Source organism: Ornithorhynchus anatinus, chromosome 14, assembly GCF_004115215.2.
Source record: "Ornithorhynchus anatinus isolate Pmale09 chromosome 14, mOrnAna1.pri.v4, whole genome shotgun sequence".
In the NCBI taxonomy this organism is placed as follows: Eukaryota; Metazoa; Chordata; class Mammalia; order Monotremata; family Ornithorhynchidae; genus Ornithorhynchus; species Ornithorhynchus anatinus.
The window spans coordinates 50,926,098-50,947,443 of NC_041741.1; the positions used below are offsets into that span (position 1 = coordinate 50,926,098).

The 21,346-nt window shown below is 52.8% G+C and overlaps 1 protein-coding gene across 3 annotated transcripts; it reads right to left on the reverse strand.

Annotated features, from left to right (window-relative positions):
• Positions 1–1,340: 1,340 nt before the first annotated feature.
• GTSE1 (G2 and S-phase expressed 1) lies at positions 1,341–19,686 on the reverse strand. 3 transcript variants are annotated; one of them, XM_029078646.2, is made up of 13 exons: positions 19,261–19,686; positions 15,596–15,701; positions 13,058–13,115; positions 11,950–12,601; positions 8,845–9,000; positions 8,064–8,193; positions 7,165–7,491; positions 6,662–6,719; positions 5,603–5,824; positions 4,667–4,892; positions 3,496–3,723; positions 1,670–1,779; positions 1,341–1,544 (listed from the first exon to the last, which is right to left on the reverse strand). In XM_029078646.2, exons 2-12 carry the CDS (start codon positions 15,633–15,635, stop codon positions 1,696–1,698), a joined length of 2,181 nt encoding a protein of 726 aa, XP_028934479.1. In that variant the 5' UTR covers positions 15,636–15,701; positions 19,261–19,686; the 3' UTR covers positions 1,341–1,544; positions 1,670–1,695. The 3 variants fall into 3 exon arrangements, with proteins under 3 accessions (XP_028934479.1, XP_028934478.1, XP_028934477.1); XM_029078645.2 differs by lacking the exon at positions 19,261–19,686 and adding an exon at positions 15,859–16,008; XM_029078644.2 differs by lacking the exons at positions 15,596–15,701; positions 19,261–19,686 and adding an exon at positions 13,971–14,139.
• Between the last annotated feature and the right edge of the window lie 1,660 nt (positions 19,687–21,346).

Sequence of the window (21,346 nt, forward strand, 5' to 3'; positions counted from 1 at the left end):
CACTGTTCTAAGCGCTGGGGTAGACACAGGGGAATCGGGTCGTCCCACGTGGGGCTCACAGTCTTCATCCCCATTTTACAGATGAGGGAACTGAGGCACGGAGAAGTTAAGTGTCTTGCCCACAGTCACCCAGCTGACAAGTGGCAGAGCTGGGATTCGAACTCATGAGCCCTGACTCCAAAGCCCGTGCTCTTTCCACTGCGCCACGCTGCTTGCCCTTGATTCTATTTAGTTGCCGTTGTTTTTACGAGAGGTCCTTCCCCTCGACTCTGTTTATCGCCATTGTTCCCGTCTGTCCGTCTCCCCCGATTATTCATTCGTTCAATAGTATTTATGGAGCGCTTACTATGTGCGGAACACTGTACTAAGCGGGCCCGTCAAACGGCAGGGACCGTCTCTCTCTGTTGCCGACTTGTTCATTCCAAGCGCTCAGTACAGTGCTCCGCACATAGTAAGCGCTCCATAAATACTGTTGAATGAATGAATGAATGAAAGTCTCGCCTCCTCGCGAGGGGGAGAGACGCGCCCCCACCCCGCCGCCCGCCACCGCGCCGCCCCGCAGCTCGGACGGACGGCGGTCGGTTCCCGCTTTAAAAATGATACAGCGATTTAAAAACCAACCCCCACAGCCCGTTTGTTGGTATTTGTTAAGCGCTAACTATGTGCAGAGCACCGTTCTACGCGCTGGGGGAGACACAGGGGAATCAGGTTGTCCCACGTGAGGCTCACAGTTAATCCCCATTTTACAGATGAGGTCACTGAGGCACAGAGAAGTTAAGTGCCTTCCCCACAGTCACACAGCTGACAAATGGTAGAGCCGGAATTTGAACCCATGACCTCTGACTCCCAAGCCCGGGCTCTTTCCACTAAGCCACACCGCTTCTCTTAAGGAAGGGCTAGATCGTTCTCCCGCCTGCCCCCAGCACTCCGGCATTTGTGGAGGTGAATGAACTGTATTCCATTTGCAGCTCGAACCCCTCCTCTTGTAGCCCAAACCACCCTCTTCTTTGCTTGGTTTGAACGCTCAGGCTTTCAGGAGCCGCACTCCGACCACCAAATCCCTCCTTCGGGTGTAAGTAAACATCCTGGACAGGCAACGGATGGCTTGTTTGGTAGGGTCCGAGCGCTTATGCCAGGGTACTACGCAGGGGGTGAGTGCCCTCTGACATCTCCAAGCCCACAGCGGCAACTGGCGGGGGTTGTTAGCATGAAACTTACTCCTTTTGAACCGGAGTTACAGATTTCAGGGTCGTTTAAAAAAGTGCTATTTGGACAGTAGGTAGAGGTTTAAAAAAAAAAAAAAATCAGTGGGGGTCACTAGCGTGGAAATCAAGACCGAGTCCAATTCCAACTACAAGTTTATTTTAACACTTAACTTAATCCACAGTATTTAAATTTTCTCAAGCCTTGTAAATAATTTGCCATTTATATTAAAAATCCAACATTCTTCATTTGCAGCGCATCGGCCTTTCGCTGTCGTCGAGAGGTCTGCCCGACATTTTGTAAACTGGCACCAAGAGGGTTGGTCAGTGGTACCCACAGCCCTGAAAGTGGTGAACAAGAGGGTGGTAATCCGCAGATGGGGTAAGGTACACACTTTCCTCCCCACCATTTTATCAGCAGTCGTATCGGTCCACCCCTGCCCGTGCGCCGACTCCAAAACACTTACCTTAAAACTGACAGGTTCCGTCAACCCTAGAATTTCAGGAGAGGAGAATCCACGTTCTCCTTGTCGACTAGGGGACTCAGGCTGATCAGGGGGGAACTCAGGTCTATCAGCTGAAAGAGAAAAGAAAGGCGACAGGTGCAATACAAGTTCAAGAGGGCCCACCCACCCTTTTTTTGGGGGGGGTCACTTCCTTTCCCTGCCCTTGTTGCCAGGTGAGAGTGGAGGCACCTTCTTTCCACCACATCCACTGCACCGGCTCAGGAAAAGCCCTCGACTAAAACCTTCCTAGCGGCATGAGCTCCTGTGCTCCTGGAGGGGGTTGGAACATTCACTGCTTCCTGAACTGATGATTGTCTCCGAAAGTGGAAATAATAATAATAATAGTAGCATTTAATTGCCCTTCATGTGTCAAGCACTGTTAATCACGCTGGACAAAGTCCCTGTCCCACATGGGGCTCACAGTCTAATTAGGAGGGAGAACAAGGATTGAATCCCCATTTTACAGATGGAGATTCCAGGAAATGCTCAGTTTCCCTCACCCACCTCTGCCTTCTTGAGACAAGAAGCCCCACCCATCCACCCACTCCTCATCTTCATCCCCCACCTCCCTCCTCAGCACCTCAAGGAGCAGCAGACTCCTTCCAACCAAACACACCCCCAAACATTCCGGAAGGGACAGTTTTTCCGGCAGCTCAGCCTTTCCAGGAAAAAAGGGGACTTTGGAAGAAGCCTAATCCTGGCCCAAAAGGTTTGATCCTAATCCCAAAGACCCAGCTGGGATTCCCCACGCCTGGCGGGTGTTTCCCCCAGAGCTTCCGCCCCACGGCTTGTCCTCCCGGGCTCCATTTCACACCTCCCCCCAAAAAAGGTGGAAGAGTTCCTAGGCTCGCTCGCCGAAGAGACGGGAAACGGAGCGCTACCTTGCTACGACCCCTTCCTGCTCTTGGGACAGGAACAGGTAGGTCGAGAAGCAGCAGCACAACCTAGTAGATGGAGCCCGGGCCTGGGAGTCAGAAGGACCTGGGTTCTAATCCTGGCTCTGCCACTTGTCCGCTGTGTGACCATGGGCAGGTCACAGCTTCGCTGTGCCTCAGTTTCAACTGTAAAATGGAAATACCTGTTCTCCCTCCTACTCAGGCTGTGATCCCCATGCTGGACAGGGACTCTGCCTGACCTAATTAACCTATACCTACCACAGTGCTTAGAACAGTGCCTGGCATATCGCAAGTGCTAAATGAATACCATTTTTTAAAAAAAGACTACTACAGAGCCTCAGTCCGTTAGAGGGCAGGTAAGAAGAGATGGGATGGGCTTCCAGAGTGGACAGGCGACCCGGCCCCTTCACCCCATTCCATCGCTACTGGGGGAAATACCATCCGGCAATCCCAGCTTTGGGATCAATGGTATTGATTGAGGAGCAGCGTGGCTCAGTGGAAAGAGCACGGGCTTTAGAGTCAGAGGTCATGAGTTCGAATCCCGGATCGGTCACTTGTCAGCTGTGCGACTGTGGGCAAGTCACTTAACTTCTCTGGGCCTCAGTTACCTCATCTGTAAAATGGGGATTAAGACTGTGAGCCCCATGTGGGACAACCTGATTCCCCTATGTCTACCCCAGCACTTAGAACAGTGCTCGGCACATAGTAAGCGCTTAACAAATACCAACATTATTATTGAGGGTTTGCTTTGTGAAAGAGAGGATGATACGGTAGAGCTGATGGGCACATTCGCTGCCCACCAACAGGGGAAGTGACACCTTGCCCAAGAGACAACCGTACCAAGCGATGACAAGGTGGAAACCACCAAAACGGACCAGGCCGTATTCTCACCTGCCCCGATACAGTGGGTTTCAGGGGGCCGTTTTGATTCACTTCTGGAGTATTCGAGAGATCGATCAGAGGTCGGCTCTCCGCCTCTACGTCCAGCGCAGGCTCCGGGACGTTTTTATTCGCCTCTGGCGTGTTTAAGAAGTCGATCAGTGGAAAGTCGAAGAGAGTTCTCCTCTCCGATTCTTCCAGGACTGTGGGCTTTACCGCTTCAATCTCGACCAGCAAGGCCTGTAAGACAAATCCCAAGAGCCCTTAGGAGTGTTTTGGTTCTTCAAGGAAAGAACTCTGAAGCAGTTGGTGGTAGGGAGCAACAGGGCTGTTAAATCTTCTTGGCTCGAGGGCTGACATGCTTATGGACTGAGCTCCCAGAGTCGTGCAGAGAGAAAGAGGAAAGAAAAAAGAAAAAAACCCTCTCGAACCTTCTGAGATTTGAATATATACAATGGGCTACATGAAGGAGCGGTAGAGAAGCATTAGAAGAGGGTTCATTCATTCAGTTGTATTTATTGAGCGCTTATGGTGTGCAAAGCCCTGTCCTAAGCGCTTGGGAGAGTACAAAGACAGAAACATTCCTTGCCCACAACAAAGCTCACGATCTAAAAGGTTATAAGGAAGCAGCATGGGCTAGTGGAAAGAGCAGAGACCTGGGCATCGGAGAAGATGGGTTGGGCAAGTCACTTGGCTTCTCTGGGCCTCAGTTTCCTCAGCTGTTAAATTGGGATCCAATGCCGGTTTCCCCTCCTAGACTGAGAGCGCCATGTGGGACGAGAACTGCATCCGACCTGATTAACTGATAGCTATCTCAGCCCTTAGAACAGTGCTTACTGTATGATAAGCACTTAAATACCAGTTATTATTAGGAGTGTTGGATGGGAATGGATGTGTGCTGGTGGCCCTGGTGGAGAGGCTATCTTGGGTGGGCTGGCCCAGAAATGGTCTAAATGAGCTTCGGCTCTTCCCCACTTCCCCGTCTTTATGTGGCCCACCGGGGCATCTGACCAGGGGCAGGGGGCAGATTTGGGAAACAGGATCCCAGCTGTAGTCACGTCCGCATGGAGAGAGAATCTTTTCATTAACCCCTAGATTAAAGGAATTTGGCATTTGGCCGCCTTTCAGCTGGGAAAAAATGAAATGTCATCTTTCTAAAGGAAGACCTGGGTCCTGGCATTACCTCCTCCTCTTTTGTCTCCTCCTCCTCAGGGGATGTCTTCTCAGCCAGAGCTTCCTCTGTTCCCCTGGAGCTCACTTCTGGGGGGATCTCGTCGGAAGGGTCTGTCTTATCTGGAGAAAAGTCAAGTGCTAGAGGAGCCACGGTGGGAGGAGAGAGACTCTCATCCGAAGAGGAACCAGAGAAGCGAGCTGCTCCCTGGACTTTGGTCTCCTTCACCTGTTCAGACCTGGGCAGGGGGAGAATAGGGAAAAAAAAAAAAAAGCATAGTGAAGGATTCCGGCAGTCAAAGTTTAGCTGTTTACAAAGGGCAGAGCAGCGATGGGATTGTTTACTTTCACAGCAGTTCTGGGATTACGGTCCCATGCCGCTAGCCACAAATTAATCTCTCGCACCCTTCTTGCCAATGAGGAAGAGCAATCCCACTCCCTGACCTTGTTCTCGGCTGGATTCCGAGCCCCTCGCTGGCTCAGACTCCCGGAACAGCTGACGAGCACTGGGAGGAGACGGAGCCCAGATGCCTGGTCACTGAAGACACCGATGGGTCCGGCACCATTTTCTCCCCACCGGTCATCCCGACATCCCAGACTAGCCATGGCACACCGTCTCTATCCCGATGATCTGCCCAACGCAAGCCAGCTGCTCCCCACCGAGCCACATTGCCCGGGGAGCGGGTGTCCGCTGCGGTCAGGGTGAGCTGTGCTATTTGGTGTTTGGGTCACGGAGAAGAGGGACTTTCAGTAAACAACCCCCACGGCCAGGAAACGGGCCAGGAGGGGAAGCTGCAGCACGCCCTTCTTTGGAGACAGACGCTGAGCCTCACCAGCTGCAGGAGTCGGGGCCGTGGGCTGCAGTTCCGGCCGGGTCAGATTCGAGGCGCACGAAAAGGTCGGGGTCGGGGGGAGGGAGGCGGGTGCGGAACACCCATCTGCACGTTACCTCTCGGCAGACTTCCGATCGGGACCGCAGGAGAGGGAGAGCCGCGACGAAGAGAGGCGTCGCGGTACCGTCTTCGGGGTCACACAGGGGAACCCGGACATCCGCCGCCTGGTGGGCGTAGGCAGGGCCGACCCGAGCCTCGGGTGGACCGGGGTCAGGGGGCTGGGCCCGGGCAGGGCGCCGGCAGATGCGTGCCTCGCGGGGGTCCCGAGAGCCGCCACTCTAGAAGACAGGGCCCGGAATTAGGCGAGGACGGCCTGGCGCAGGGGTCCGTATGCCCCTCGCTTTCGGGTGGGCGCTTCCCAGACCGCTCCCTATGGCAAGGCAGCGGGAAGAAGCCCCATCCCGGGCTAGAGTTGGACCCATCTGCGGCAGCCGGACCTCCCACCCCGCCACCCCCTGCCTGGGAGGGAAGTTGGTCTGCCTTGCTGGGAGTTGAAGGTGAGAACCACGGGGACCCATCGCCGAAGGGGAGCTTGCCAGCCCTCTAGCTGTTACTGAGCCAATGCTCTGGGAGGGAGGGGCACTGTTGGCCTCTCAAGGAGGCCCGACACCTTCAAGTGACCCAAGAAGCAGGCCGCTCACATTGTCCGGTTCCTGGACGCACAGTCACCGTCACCGTGAGCAGCGACTCTCGGGCAGGTATAAACGAGCGCGCCCTGGCTTGTTTGGATGTTGGTTGGGGCGGGGGGTCGTCAGGGCCCAGCCCCCAGAGGGCCCCTCAACACCACGTCAGGAGGGTCATGGTCAGCCCTCAGAGGGAGATTCCTGGGGGTAACGGCGAGGGGAAGACAAGAGCCAGGGAAGGTTCCAGTAACAAAATTCCTCAGCGGCTTCTGAGGGAGGCTGGCGGCTGGCTTGCTCTCGCCACCCGCCTTTCTGGTGGAGGGTTTTACAAGGGTACCCCCACGAAACGCCTACAGGGCCACGCAGGTCTAACCAGTCTCGACTCACTCTACATCGAACAGGAGAGGGATTTGAGGCGGGGGAGGAAACGGCAAAAAAAAGGAGACAGAAAAAGCCACCGAGGACTTCAGAGGTGAAGTTGATCAGAGTTACCTTCTCAGTGAGTTGCAGGATTGTGGCCTGTTGAGGCGCGGTACTTTGGGCGTGACCCCTACAACACAAGCGGTCTCTGTCACCCTCTCCGGTCAGACACGTACTAAGCACTTTTTTTCTTTTTAATGGTATTTGTTAAGTGCTTACTATGTGCCTGGCACCATACTAAGCGCTGGGGAGGATATGAGCAAATCGAGTTGGACACAGTCCCTGTCCCATGTTGGGCTCACAGTCTCAACCCCCATTTTATAGATGGGGTAACTGAGGGCAAGAGAAGTGAAGTGACTTGCCCAGGGTCACACAGCAGACAAGTGGCGGGGCCAGGATTAGACCTTCTGATTCACCCAAGCCCCCTACAGACCACGCTCGCTCTCAAAGTCCAGCCTTCCCTTAATGTTGCTAGAGTCCTTTCCCCATACCTGGACCAGCTTGAAAAGTGAAGTTGTAATAATTATTGGGGTGGGGGCGAGAACCAACTGGACAACAGACACCCCACGACGTACCTCCACAACACCTGGGAAGCTTAAACTGGGAGGTCGGTGTGGGCATCGCCTTGGCCCCGGCGGGCTCCTTGACCGTACTTCCACCTCGATCCCGCGGGGTGGCCACGGAGTTCAGGCTCCGGACCGCCCCGTCCGGAGTCTGCGGGAGGGCCGCCGGCCCCTGTGTCTGGCCGGCCGGAGTGGATCTGCTCTGCTGGCCCAAGGGCTCCGACGGCTCGGCCCGCGGCGCCGGAGCCAGGGTCCCGGGGCCCGCCCGGCTCGGACGGCTGAGGCCGGCCGGAAGCCGGGAGCTGGTGGCGTGTACGTTCAGAGGGATGCCAGACTTAGCTGCGAGAGGACGACACAGGCACGGAGCCCCTGGGTTAACTCTTCCGGGCCCTTTACACTTGCTCATTGGTAGAAATGTGGACCCTGTTACCGACTTCTGGAACGCCAGCAAAGCATTCTCCCGGCACAGCATGCGCTTTTAACTAGGGTTTAACTAGGAAGAGTGATGGCACGTCTCAACCGCCCATCCAAACCCAGGAACACACAGACTGGGGAGAGCGGATATTCTCTAGTAACTTTGGGCGACTGTGAGCCGCCACCACCACCAAGCGTGCACGCGCACAAAAAGAAAACCACCTCCCTCGAGACCATTCCAAAGGTTAGGAAGATAGCCGAGCAGCCCCGTGCTTCCCGCTGAAGCTACTCCCCTTCCACAGCCTCCCCCAAGCCCGATGCGTCCGGGCAAGCACGGACACTCCGATTTCACTGGACGAGGGGCCGGGAGGCAGGGTGGGAAACGGCGTCCAGCCCCAAAATGCTTCTTGGGGAAACCAGGCAGGTCTCTGGGGGCGATCCACGGTGGGGAAAACGACGCCGCCAGAGCTATGTCGAGCCAAGCCGACGGTAGGTACCTTTTCCCGCTGCAACCAGGCTTGAATTCCAACCGGAGCTCGGGCCGGAGAGCGACGACGCAGATGCCGTGACGCTTTTTCCAACGGGGGCGACGGTTCGAAGCCGGGTCTCTGCCTTCCTCAGCCCAAACTGAAATCGAGCAGCCAGGTTCCCGCCGGTCCTTTGTCCCCGAACTGCTTCCTCTTACTCTCCCCACCTTCAAAGCCTTACTGAAGGCCCATCTCCTCCAGGAGGCCTTCCCTGACTAGGCCCTCGTTTCCTCTTCTCCCACTCCCTTCCACGTTGCCCTTGCACTGGATTTGCCCTCTTTATTCCCCCCTCCCTCAACCCCACAGCATTTAGGTCCACATCCGTCATTTATCTATTTATATTGATGCCCTTCTCCTCCTCTAAACCGTACGCTCGTTGTGGACAGGGAACACGTGTACAAACTCTGTCCTACTGTACTCTCCCAACCGCTTAGTACAGTGCTCTGCATACATGAAGCACTCAATAAATGTGACTGAAAGTCCCAGGTTCTAGGATTCCCCGACTGGACCATTTTGGGCCGTTATTTAAGAGCCACCTGCCACACCGTCCACGTATTCTCGTTCCACCCGGAAAGGTCCGGGCTTAGACTTTCATACCCTCCGGCACCCAAGAGAGAAGCCTTCGAATTACAGCCTCAACCCCGCCTTTCGAGCAGCGGATTTAGTCCGGCTTTGTCTAGATCTCAGCCGAGACCGATGGTGCCGCTCAGCTTTCAGAACCCACGGGGCCATTACCCATCGTTCCGGTCACCTTGCTCGGCACAGGCAGAGCCCTCTTGACTTGTGCCGCGCTCCTGACGTTCCCGTCGAGCGTCGCCTCGGTTCTGTCAGGAAGTCGAGCTTCGGCAGCATCCCTGGCGTCCCCGACTTTTTTACTGGGAGGGCTGGTCTTTTTCCCCGGTTTGGGCTGCAGAAGTCAATTCGGACAAAGACAGATACCTGACAAAGTGGTTCCCCGACCCAGAACACCTCAGAAGCAAGGAATGCTACGTCTGAAGACAGCCAGGCCTTAGCCAGACTTCAACAAGTTTTCACAGGGTGTACTTCAAAATCACCGGCTCCGTGGGAGAAACTTTTTACCGTCAAACATCCTGTGCCCTCCTATCTTAGCTCTTGTCTTGCCTTATGACGTCGAGTCGTTTCCGACCCATCGGGACACCACGGACACATCTCTCCCAAAACTCCCTGCTCTCCATCTGCAATCGTTCTGGTAGTGGATCCATCTTACCTCACTGCTTCCCTATTACGACCTAGCTTTCTAATTTTGCTCCTAACACCAAGCTACTCGCTGTACCTCGATCCCATCTATCTCGCCGCCGATCTCTTGCCCACATCCTTGCTCTGGCCTGGAACACCCTCCCTCTTCATATCTGACGATCACTCGCTCCACCTTCAAAGACTTACTGAAGCCACATCTCCAAGAGGGCTTCCAATCAATCGATTAATCAAATTCATTGAGCACTGTGTGCAAAGTATTCTAATAAGCAATTGAGAGAGTACAACAAGAAACGGACACATTTCCTGCCCGCAATGAGCTTGCAGTCTAGAGAGGGAGACAGACAATATGACTAAATAAAATCCCCGACTAGGTCCTCATTTCCTCTTCTCTCACTCCCTTCTGCAACCCCCTTCGGTCTACACCATTTATTCACCGCTCCCTCAGTCCCACAGCCCTTATATCTACAGTCATAATTTATTTATATTAATGTCCTTCTCGCCCTCTAGACTGTAAGCTTGTTGTGGGAAGGGAAAGTGTCAACCGACTCTGCTATGCTGCACTCTCCCCAAGCACCTAGTAGAGCCATCTGTGCACAGTAAGCGCTCAGATACCATTGACTGATTGATTCGGATTGAACACGTTCTTCTAAAGGCCATGAGGATCGAAGCAATGGGCCGGGACAGGACCCTGGGGGTCCATGTCTCCCCCAGAGTCTCGAGGCGAGGGCTGGTTTGAGAGCCAACTCCCACTGGTAAGACGTAGTGAAAAACTGCAGCCCAGAAAGGAAGGTTACACAGCCTGCTTCCTTTAATCTAGGTTTCTGTCAAAGGGCCTGGGGCATTACTGACCTTAAGAGTCTAATCCAGGAGAAACTTGGCCAAACACCTTATACTTTTCCAAAAAACATTTTCACAACGCTTCTCTCCTCCTGTCCTCACAACACCCCAGAGAGGAGTCACTATTCCCATTTTATGGGGGAAGAAACTAAGTCTCCAAAGAGAGGGGCAGAGGTGGGCTAAGAATCCAAGACCCTCGACTCCCAGACCCACGTCCTCTCCATTCCCCCATACTGGCCGACATTTCTTTGGACCCACACAGGCCCATGCAACCCTAATGTTCAGTGACATGAATTCATATCAACGATTGCCAGTTACTCACAAACCTACAGAGATATTGCCTGGAAGATGGCCGCCATCAAGACCTCAGCTGCCCAGAACCCAAGGACTCTCCCCCCTCTTCAAACTCTTATTGAAGGCCCATCTCCTCCAAGAGGCCTCACCAGACGAAGCCCCACTTTTCCTCATCTCCCGCTCCCCTCTGGGTTGCCCTGACTCGCTCCCTTTGCTCTTCCCGCCTCCCAGCCCCACAGCACTTATGTCCATATGTCTTCTGGCTCAGTGGAAAGAGCACAGGCTTTGGAGTCAGAGGTCACGGGTTCAAATCCCAGCTCGGCCATTTGTCAGCTGTGTGACTATGGACAAGTCACTTAACTTCTCGGTGCTTCAGTTACCTCATCTGTAAAATGGGGATTAAGACTCTGAGCCCCACGTGGGACAACCTGATTCCCCTGTATCTACCCCAGCGCTTAGAACAGTGCTCTGCACATAGTAAGCGCTTAACAAATACCAACATTATTATTTTTATTTATTTGTATGTGAGCCCATTGCTGGGTAGGGATTGTTTACCTGTTGCCAAACTGTACTTTCCAAGCACTTAGTACAGCAACTCTACACACAGTAAACACTCAATACAATTGAATGAATGAATGTTTCCCCTCTTCTAGACTGAAAGCGCCACTGTTTATTGTTGTATTGTACTTTTCCAAGCACTCAGTACAGTGCTCTGCACACAGTAAGCGCTCAATAAATACGACTGAATGCCCCGGTTGTGCTATTTCACACGTCCATCTCCTCCTCTTCTACCTGCCTCCTTTTAGCTCTTTTTCCTGCCTCAGTTCTCTCTCCTCTTACGTCCCCCACTTTTTCTCTGACTTACTCCCCTGGAAAGACCGCGGACTTCTGACACTGTAGGGACAGAATCCATAGCTTTGTCCCTCCCCCAGCGTCCCCCCTCAGCCTCTGCAGAGCCAGCCCGCCAGCCCACCCCACCTTTGGATGCCATGTGAGAGCGGGCAGTCGACTGAGCTGCCCAGATGGCACTGAAGTCTGGGTTCCCTCTGGGCTTCCTTCCACCCCTGTGACAGCTGGGGAGTGGGACCAGGCTGGCACTCAGACCGCCGCAGAGGGGGTCCTGAGGGCCTCCACCAAGTTCTGGGGTCCGGCCACCTCTGGGGTCGGGTTGAGGCAAGGGATGAGGGTGCCTGCGGTCTCTTGCTCAACCATCTGGCCTTTCCACTCCCATTGCTCCCAGCCCCCTGCCACTGGTCTGTGCTCTCACCTGTCCTTTATACAATACCTTACTGGACCATCGCACCAGTGGGAGGAATCAGCAGCTAGACCCATGCCCAAGAGAAAAATAGGCTCAAGTTTAGAAGAGATAGAGAGAGCAGACACATAGACAGAGATAAAAGAGAGAGGGAGAGAAGTGACCTGATCTCTCCCAGATGTCTTCTATACACTACGACATCCATCGCACTAAGCATCCGAAAGGGCAGGTGGGAGGTTATTTGGGTCGCACCTTTTCGAGGACTGGAGGATTGCTTCTCGCCTGAGCGGATGAGGACTTGGGTGGCTGCAGTCGGCTGGCGGCTTTCTTCTCCCCGCCCACTCTGTGAGGCTGAGCGGCGACGTTCTCTGCCGCCCCCAAAAATGGAGGCAAAGAGGAGTGGGGAGCCTGGTGAGCAGCGCCGGGCAGACCCGCCCCGCCCCGAGCCCGCGGCAGAGCGGGAGACGGGCCGGGCGCCGCCGGGGGCTCCGACTGGCACTGGGTCTCGGGGGCCGGCTGGCTCCCCGGGCACCGGTCCAGCACGCAGTAAGTTTCCCTCTTAGCTGAGCGAGGGCTTTTCCTCATTTCTCTGCCCTGCTGAAAGAGGTTCAGTTTTGACTTGGGCTCTTGAATGAATTTTTCCACCACCTGGCTCTTTGGCCCCTCGGCTGGGTTAGCTTTGGAGTCACCAGCTTGGCTTTCTATTTGGAGGGCCAACGAGTGAGCTTCTTTAAAAATTTCCCCAAAATTCTCCCCTGCCAAGGGGCTCCAGGATATCGGCTTGGCAGTTGGTGGTGGACGTGGGTTAGCCTCTTGGAGGACTTGTCCAGGTTCTCTGTTGGTAGCAGTCCACCTTTCCTTATGGCTAAGTTGTCCAAAGAAAACTTCATCATCTTCATTTGCACTTTTAGGAAAAAAAATAGTACCTATTATTCAAGAGGATTATCACTCTTTCCCCTGTTATTAAACCCATAGGTTTGACCAAAGTAGGACTGGAGGTTGGAAGCAGAATTCACTTTAATGGCCTGGAACTCCCTCCTCCTTCATATCCAACAGACCATTACTCTCCCCACCTCCAAAACCTTATTAAAATTACATCTCCTCCACGACTTCTTCCCCTCTCCCTTCTGCATCACCCTTCCACTTGGATTTGTATCTTTTATTCACCCCACCCTCAATCCCACAGCCCTTATGTAAATATCCATAATTTATTTCTATTAATGGGAGAGAATCACTCCCTCTGGAGACTGAAAGCTCCCCATGAGCAGGGAACATGTCTACCAATCCTTTTATACTGTCCCAAGCACTTAGTACAGGACTCTAAACGCAGTGAGTGCTCAATAAATACCACTGATTTTACCTTGAAAAGGACAATGAGAGATCAAAATCAAATTTCTCATCAGCTAAGAAGACAACAGCTGGAAAATAAAAGACACATTATTGATGTTTAGAAACCAGAGTATTAACTAAGATTGTTTTATCATCATAATTTGACATGAGTTTCAGAGCCACTAAAGTTACTTGTAATCGATTATCCCCGTTTTGCTTCCCCACCAATAGGCTGTAGCTCCGACAGAGAAAAGGATCACATCCCCTAACTCAGTTGCTAGAGTAGTGCTCTGCGATACCATCGACAAACGTTTTACTTCCAAAGTCCATTCCCTTTGCTTTTCCATTTTTCTCTGAAACTCAAGAGTACAGATAATACATCCTCCCAAAGGAAGCTCATCAAAAATGAGTCAGCCAAGTTTGGGGGCGATGAATCCCTTTCAGTGGTTTTCTGGTTCCAACTGCCTGCGCAAGATCTTTTAGCCTACATTCACATACTTCTCACTACTGTACTTTTGTCCATTTTGTGTGTGCCCGATTTGCTCTTTTACACTGCAAGTTCCTTGAGGTTTGAGAGTACCCAACTGTTCTACCTACAGTATTGTTTTTGTACTACTAACTACTTATGGTATCTGTTAAGCGCTTACTATGTGCCAGACACTGTAATAAATCCTGGGGTGGAGACAAATAAGTCTGGTTGGATAGTCCCTGTCCCTCATGGGGTTCACAATCTTAATCCCCACTTTACAGAGGAGGTAACTGAGGCTCACAAAGTGAAGTGATTTGCCTCTGGTCACAGAGCAGACAAGGGACAGAGTCGGGATTAAAATCCAGGTCCTTCTGACTCCCAGGCTCGTTCTCTATTCGCCATGCTGCTTTTCCGGAGTGCTTAATACAGTGCTCTGCCCACAGTAACTGCTCAAATTGAGTAGAATATTCTCTACCTGCACAAAACCGGCACCATGCTGAGGAACCGCTCTTTGGAAAGCCTTCTCCCAGATCACATATTTCAAATAGACGTTTTGGACTCAAGGCAATCAGAGAAATGGGTACTGTTCTCCCAGCAGCACGTGTGCCCACCAGGATCGAGCGTGACATGGGGTTAGAAGAAAGTTGTGGGCACGAAGGCAGATCAGTTAAGGTGTAGACACTAGAATGTGAATTCAACTTAATGCAAACCAACACCATAGAGTAAATGTACCTGGGGCCCCTCCCATCTCCACGGCAGATGGAGTGACACCTCAACTGCCCACAACTCTCCAAAGTGGCACATTTACCCATCTGCCAGAGGATCCTGCTTTCCTCATCCCACTTAATAACTGTGGTACTTGTTAAGCACTTACTATGTGCCAAGCACTGTTCTAAGCACGGGGGTAGATACGGGTTCATTCGATCGGATTTATTTAGCGCTTGCGGGCAAAGCACTGTTCTAAGCGCTTGGGAGAGTACAATATAACAACAGACACATTCCCTGCCCACAGACAGCCCACAATCTAGAGGGGGAAGCAAACATTTCGACACACAAATACTCTCCACACAATCCACCTATGAACGTTCTCACCGCACAGTAAGTGCCCAACTGACTGATGGAGTCACTACTATTTACTGAGCGGTTAGAGAAGCATTGTGGCTTCGTGTAAAGTCCACGGTTTTGGGAGCCAGAAGCCACAGGTTCTAATCCCGGCTCCGCCACTTGCCAGCTGTGTGCTTTTGGGCAAGTCACTTCGCTTCTCTGGGCCTCAGTGACCTCACCTGCAAAATGCGGCTTAATAATAATAATAATGTTAAGCGCTTCCTATGTGCAGAGCACTGTTCTAAGCGCTGGGGTGGATGCAGGGTCATCAAGTTGTCCCACGTGAGGCTCACAGTTTTAATCCCCATTTTACAGATGAGGTCACTGAGGCCCAGAGAAGTGAAGTGACTTGCCCACAGTCCCACAGCTGGCAAGTGGCAGAGCCAGGGATTCGAACCCATGACCTCTGACTCCCAAGCCCGGGCTCTTTCCACTGAGCTACGCTGCTTAAGACTGAGAGCCCCATGTGGGACAGGCTGAATCCCTTATCTACCCCAGCGTCTGGACCAGTGCTTGGCACCTGGTAAGTGCTTAATATCATGATTATTATTCATTCAATCGTATTTCATGAGCGCCGACTATGTGCAGAGCACTGTGCCGAGCGCTTGGAACGGACCATTGGGCCCCAGATAGAGGCGATCCCGGCCCAACAACGGGCTCACAGTTATCACGGTGGGTGGGGAGCACTGCCCTAAGCGCTGGGAACGGCTCCGCCACTTGGCAGCCGGGTGACTGTGGGCAAGTCACTTCTCTGTGCCTCGGTGACCTCATCTGTCAAAAGGGGATGAAAACTGTGAGCCCCACGTGGGACAACCTGATGACCCTGCAGCGCTTAGAGCAGTGCTCTGCCCACAGTTAGCGCTTACCAAATACCAGCAATTATTTTTTAAAAGGCGGCAGGAGTCCGTCCTGCGGGTTGGGCCCTTGTTTCCCGGCGCTGCGGGGGCGGTCGGGAGGTCTTCGATGGCGGGGAAGGGGGAAGCCCCACTGCCTCACCCTCGTCCTGGCCCCCGTCGGCCTCCTGCGGCCTGGCCATGTCGGCGCCGCCTCGTCCTTTCCGTCCTGCGTGGGAGAAGGTGGAGGGCCGGTGGGCCGAGGAGAGCTGAGGAGAACAGAGAGAGTCAGGGACTTGACAGAAGTGGCCACCGTTGCCCACCCCGGCCTCCCTCCCAGAAGCCTCTGCGGCTCCGGCTCCCCCCCTCCCCCGGTCCCTCAGGCGGCCCAAAGGGGCCTGACGGGGACCTGCGCCCCCGCCTCACCCTCACGGGCCGTCGGGGAGGGAGACGGGAAGGAAATTGTTGGAATGGCCGCCCCCTTCTTCTGTCAGGGAAAGGCTGTGAGGACAGAGAGAGAGAAGGACGGGCCCCCCTCGCCCCGCCAACGGCTTTAAAGGCAGGCTCCGCCCTGCCTCCTCACGCGCCTGCCTGAGGGAGGCGCCCCCATTGGTCGGTTTGAACGCGAGGCCCCGCCCCCGCCGCCGCCGGGCGGCCTGGCGCCGCGGGGGAGGCTGGGAGTTGTAGTTCGGGCCTCGGGCCTCCCTCAGCGCCGCCCGCCCGGCCCCGCTCTAATGTTGGCATTTGTTAAGCGCTTACTCTGCGCAGAGCGCTGTTCTAAGCGCTGGGGGTGAGACGGGGTCATCATTCATTCATTCAATAGTATTTATTGAGCGCTTACTATGTGCAGAGCACTGTACTAAGCGCTTGGGATGAACAAGTCGGCAACCGATAGAGACGGTCCCTGCCGTTTGACGGGCTTACAGTCTAATCGGGGGAGACGGACAGACAAGAACGATGGCACTAAACAGCGTCAAGGGGAAGAACATCTCGTAAAAACCGATGGCAACTAAATAGAATCAAGGCGATGTACAATTTATTAACAAAATAAATAGGCCGTCCCACGGGAGGCTCCCAGTTAACCCCCATTTTCCAGATGAGGGAACTGAGGCCCTGAGAAGTTCATTCATTCAGTAGTAATAATAATAATAATGTTGGCATTGGTTAAGCGCTTACTATGTGCAGAGCGCTGTTCTAAGCGCTGGGGGTGAGACAGGGTCATCAGGCCGTCCCACGGGAGGCTCCCAGTTAATCCCCATTTTCCAGATGAGGGAACCGAGGCCCTGAGAAGTTCATTCAGTAGTAATAATAATAATAAGGTTGGTATTGGTTAAGCGCTTACTATGTGTAGAGCGCTGTTCTAAGCGCTGGGGGTGATATAGGGTCATCAGGCGGTCCCATGGGAGGCTCCCAGTTAATCCCCATTTTCCAGATGAGGGAACCGAGGCCCTGAGAAGTTCATTCAGTAGTAATAATAATAATAAGGTTGGTATTGGTTAAGCGCTTACTATGTGTAGAGCGCTGTTCTAAGCGCTGGGGGTGATATAGGGTCATCAGGCGGTCCCATGGGAGGCTCCCAGTTAATCCCCATTTTCCAGATGAGGGAACTGAGGCCCTGAGAATTTCATTCATTCAGTAGTAATAATAATAATAATGTTGGCATTGGTTAAGCGCTTACTATGTGCAGAGCATTGTTCTAAGCGCTGGGGGAGACACAGGGGAATCAGGTTGTCCCACGTGGGGCTCACAGTCTTAATCCCCAATTTACAGATGAGGGAACTGAGGCACAGAGCAGTTAAGTGACTTGCCCACAGCCACACAGCTGACAAGTGGCCGAGCCTGGATTCGAACCCATGACCTCTGACTCCAAAACTTGTGCTCTTTCCACTGAGCCACGCTGCTTCTCCAGCGTATTTATTGAGTAATTTATTGAGCGCTTATTATTCATTCATTCAATAGCATTTATTGAGCGCTTACTATGGGCAGAGCATTGGACTAAGCGCTTGGAATGACAGATCGGTAACAGATAGAGACAGTCCCTGCCCTTTGACGGGCTTATGGTCTAATCGGGGGAGACGGACAGATGAGAACAATTCATTCAATAGTATTTATTGAGTGCTTACTATGTGCAGAGCACTGTACTAAGCGCTTGGAATGAACAAGTCGGACAATGGCAATAAATAGAATCAAGGGGATGCACATCTCATTAAAACAACAGCAAATAAATAGAATCAAGGTGATGTACATCTCATTAGCAAAATAAATAGGGTAAAAAACCTATGTACAGTTGAGCGGACAAGTAAAGTGCTGTGGGGATGGGAAGGGAGAGGTGAATTGACTTGCCCACAGTCACACAGCTGACAAATGGCAGAGCGGGGATTCGAACCCATGACCTCTGACTCCCAAGCCCGGGCTCTTGCCACTGACCCACGCTGCTTCTCAGTCATGCCTTTATTCAGTCGTGGTCATGGAGCACTTACTCTGCAGAGCGCTTGGAGAGTACAATTCGGCAAGAGAGACCATCGCCGCCCAACAAGGGGCTCACAGTCTTGGAGGCTCGGTGGAAAGAGCCCGGGTTTGGGGAGTCAGAGGTCGTGGGTTCTAATTCCGCCTCCGCCCCGTGTCTGCTGGGTGACTGTGGCCCAGTTGCTTCACTTCTCTGGGCCTCAGTTCCCTCTTCTGCCAAATGGGGATGAAGACTGTGAGCCCCACGTGGGACAGCCTGATCACCTCTCTGGGCCTCAGTTCCCTCATCTGTCAAATGGGGATTAAGACTGTGAGCCTCACGTGGGACAACCTGATGACCCTGTATCTACCCCAGAGCTTAGAACAGTGCTCTGCACAGAGCGCTTAACAAATACCAACATTATTATTGTATGAATTAGACTGTAAGCCCGTCTAACGGCAGGGACTGTCTCTATCTGTTGCCGACTTGTTCATCCCAAGCGCTTAGTACAGTGCTCTGCACATAGTAAGCGCTCAATAAATACTATTGAATGAATTGAATGAAAGTGCTTAGAACGGTGCTTGGCACATAGTAAGCGCTTAACAAATACCATCGCTATTATTAAAAGGGGGAGACAGCAAAATAAGTAGTCAGGCATCAATACCATCAAAATAGATAAAAAGAATCATAGATATAAACACATCATTAAAACAATAAATAGAGGAATAAATAATATATACAAATAGACGCAAGTGCTGGGGGGAGGAGAAGGGGGTAGAGTAGAGGGAGAGGAGCAGAGGAAAAGGGAGGGCTCAGTGTGGGAAGGCCTCCTGGAGGAGGTGAGCTCTCAGTAGGGCTTTGAAGAGGGGAAGAAAGTTAGTTTGGCGAAGGTGAGGAGGGAGGGCATTCCAGGTCAGTGGTAGGACATGGGCCAGGGGTCGACGGCGGGACAGGCGAGAAGGAGGGACAGTGAGGAGGTGAGCGGCTGGTCTGGTCCAGCCTGGCATGGCCTGGCCGTATGAGGAGGAAGGCCACGGGGGCTGGCCACCCAGCTAACAATGGGCGACGATTAGACTGTGAGCCCAACACTGGGCAGGGATTGTCTCTCTCTGTTGCCGCATTGTCCATTCCAAGCACTCAGTACAGTGCTCTGCACATAGTAAGCCCTCAGTATTGAATGAATGACACGTTGGTACAGGCACAGGTTCGGGCGATGTGGCCTCTCAGTGCAGCCCTCCTTGCCTCTTCTCCCACTCCCTTTTGCATCGCCCTGACCTCCTCCCTTTATTCATTGCCCCCTCCCAGCTCCAGAACACCGGAAGAGTTAGTAGACATGAACCCTGCCTCAAGGAGCTGATTATCTAATGGAAAACATGGCATACCTTCAAATCCTTCCCCCAGATCGAAGGGGTTGTTCCCGAATCCAATAAAGGAAATGCAAACCAATTCTACTCCCCATTTTCCCTGGAACCAGCCGTATGGCAAACGTCGAATGTATGGCGATGTGTCTTTGGAGAGCATCATCGCCGTGGAAACAAACCGCTCCACTGGTTTGCCCCATCTGCCCCCTCCTCTCGCCGGGTTGTGGGACGCGCGTGGAGGGAGCATTCAGATGGGATTATCCTCCCAGGCCCGCCGTCTCTCCCGCGCTGGGCTCCTCAGCCACTGGCCCGTGGCCATGCGATCGGGGTGGGCATCGGCTGCCCCGCGGCCGGAGCCCGGTCCCTGGCGGGGTGGGCAGGGATCATCTGGGGAGAGAATTTGGTGGGAGAAAATATTCCCTTTCCAGAATCAGAGGACTCGCGTTCTAAAACCGGCTCCGCCACTTGTCTGCTCTGTGACCTTGAGCAAGTCACTTCACTTCTCTGGGCCTCAGTTCCCTCATCTGTAAAAAGGGGATTACGACTGTGAGCTCCACGTGGGACAGGGGACTGAGTCCAACCTGAATAGCTTGGATCTACCCCAGCACTTGGTACAGTGCCTGGAACATAGTAAGCACTTAACAGATACCTTAAAACTATAAAATAGAAAACCCAGCCCGACAGGCCGGCGTTCTCATCAGCGGAGCCCAGTGAACGGGCGTTGGAACGGGGCTCCTCGCGCCATCCAGTAGTCGTCCCTGTAATGACAGCAGGCCGGCCTTCCCCAACCTCACAAAAGTAAGTTGGTTTTCTTTCCCAGGCGCTTTCTATGTGCCGGGCACCCTACTAAGCGCTGGGCTAGATACAAGGTCATCAGGTCGGACACAGTCCCCGTCTCATATGGGGCTCCCAGTCTTCAACCCCAATTTACGGATGAGGGAACTGAGGCACAGAGAAGCGGCTTGGCATTTCTCCACCCAAGAAAGACAGGTCTTGAGAGGATGCTGAGGTCCTCTTGCTAGAGCTTTTTAGGAGAGGCGATTCCATCAGCTCTTCTCTCTCTCACACACATACTCACACATATTCTCTTTCCCTCTCTCTCTCGCACTCTTCTGGATTCACATTGGAGATTTTCTTTTCCCATTTTCAGGGAAATGGAAGGTTGCTCTCACCACACGACTTTTAAACCCACCAGGTGTTATCGCTCCCAGATAATGCTTTGAGGGAAGTCTCGGCCCGGGAGTCAGAAGGACTTGGCTTCTTGCCACTTGTCAGCTGTGTGACGGTGGACAAGTCACTTAACTTCTCTGTGCCTCAGTTCCCTCATCTGTCAAATGGGGATGAAGACTGTGAGCCTCACGTGGGACAACCTGATTATCCTGTATCTCCCCCAGCACTTAGAACAGTGCTCTGCACATAGTAAGCACTTAACAAATACCAACATTATTATTATTATTATTATTAATCCTGAATCCACTGCTAGTCTGCCGCGTGACCTTAGGCAAGTCACACTTCACTTTTCTGGCCCTCAGTTCCTTCATCTGTAAAATGGGGATGAAGACTGAGGGCCCCATGTGGGGCTGTATCCAACCAGATTAGCTTTTATCTACCCCAGCATTTATGACATTGCCCAGCATATACTAAGCACTAAATAAATACCATAAGTAAAAAAAGATAAAGTACATATTTGCCCTGGATGGGCTGGGGGCAGTGGACTAGACCTAATGACTTGTCACTGTCCCTTCCAACTCTAGGCTTCTGTGACCCCAAAAGAGGCACCCCACCTCACAGTTTCGACGACGGGCCCATCACTGCACCCCAACACATTTTGATCTCACAGGATGAGAGCCTTGGGACATCGTATGTATTCAAGGAGATGGGATGCTGTTGGTTTCCTTTAGAACTGTATGAGCCAAAGCACATATTTAATGAAGAAGCTAGAGAGCATGGCTTGCAAAATGTCTAAAAATAGATTCAACTAGTTTCAAATCTCCCCAGTAGCCCTCTGGGTACATACCTGTTCGAGATAGCCACCGAACTCTGCTCTAAAAACCCCCCGTTCTACGAACCGGACGGCGATAGCGTAGACTGTGAGCTCACTGTGGGC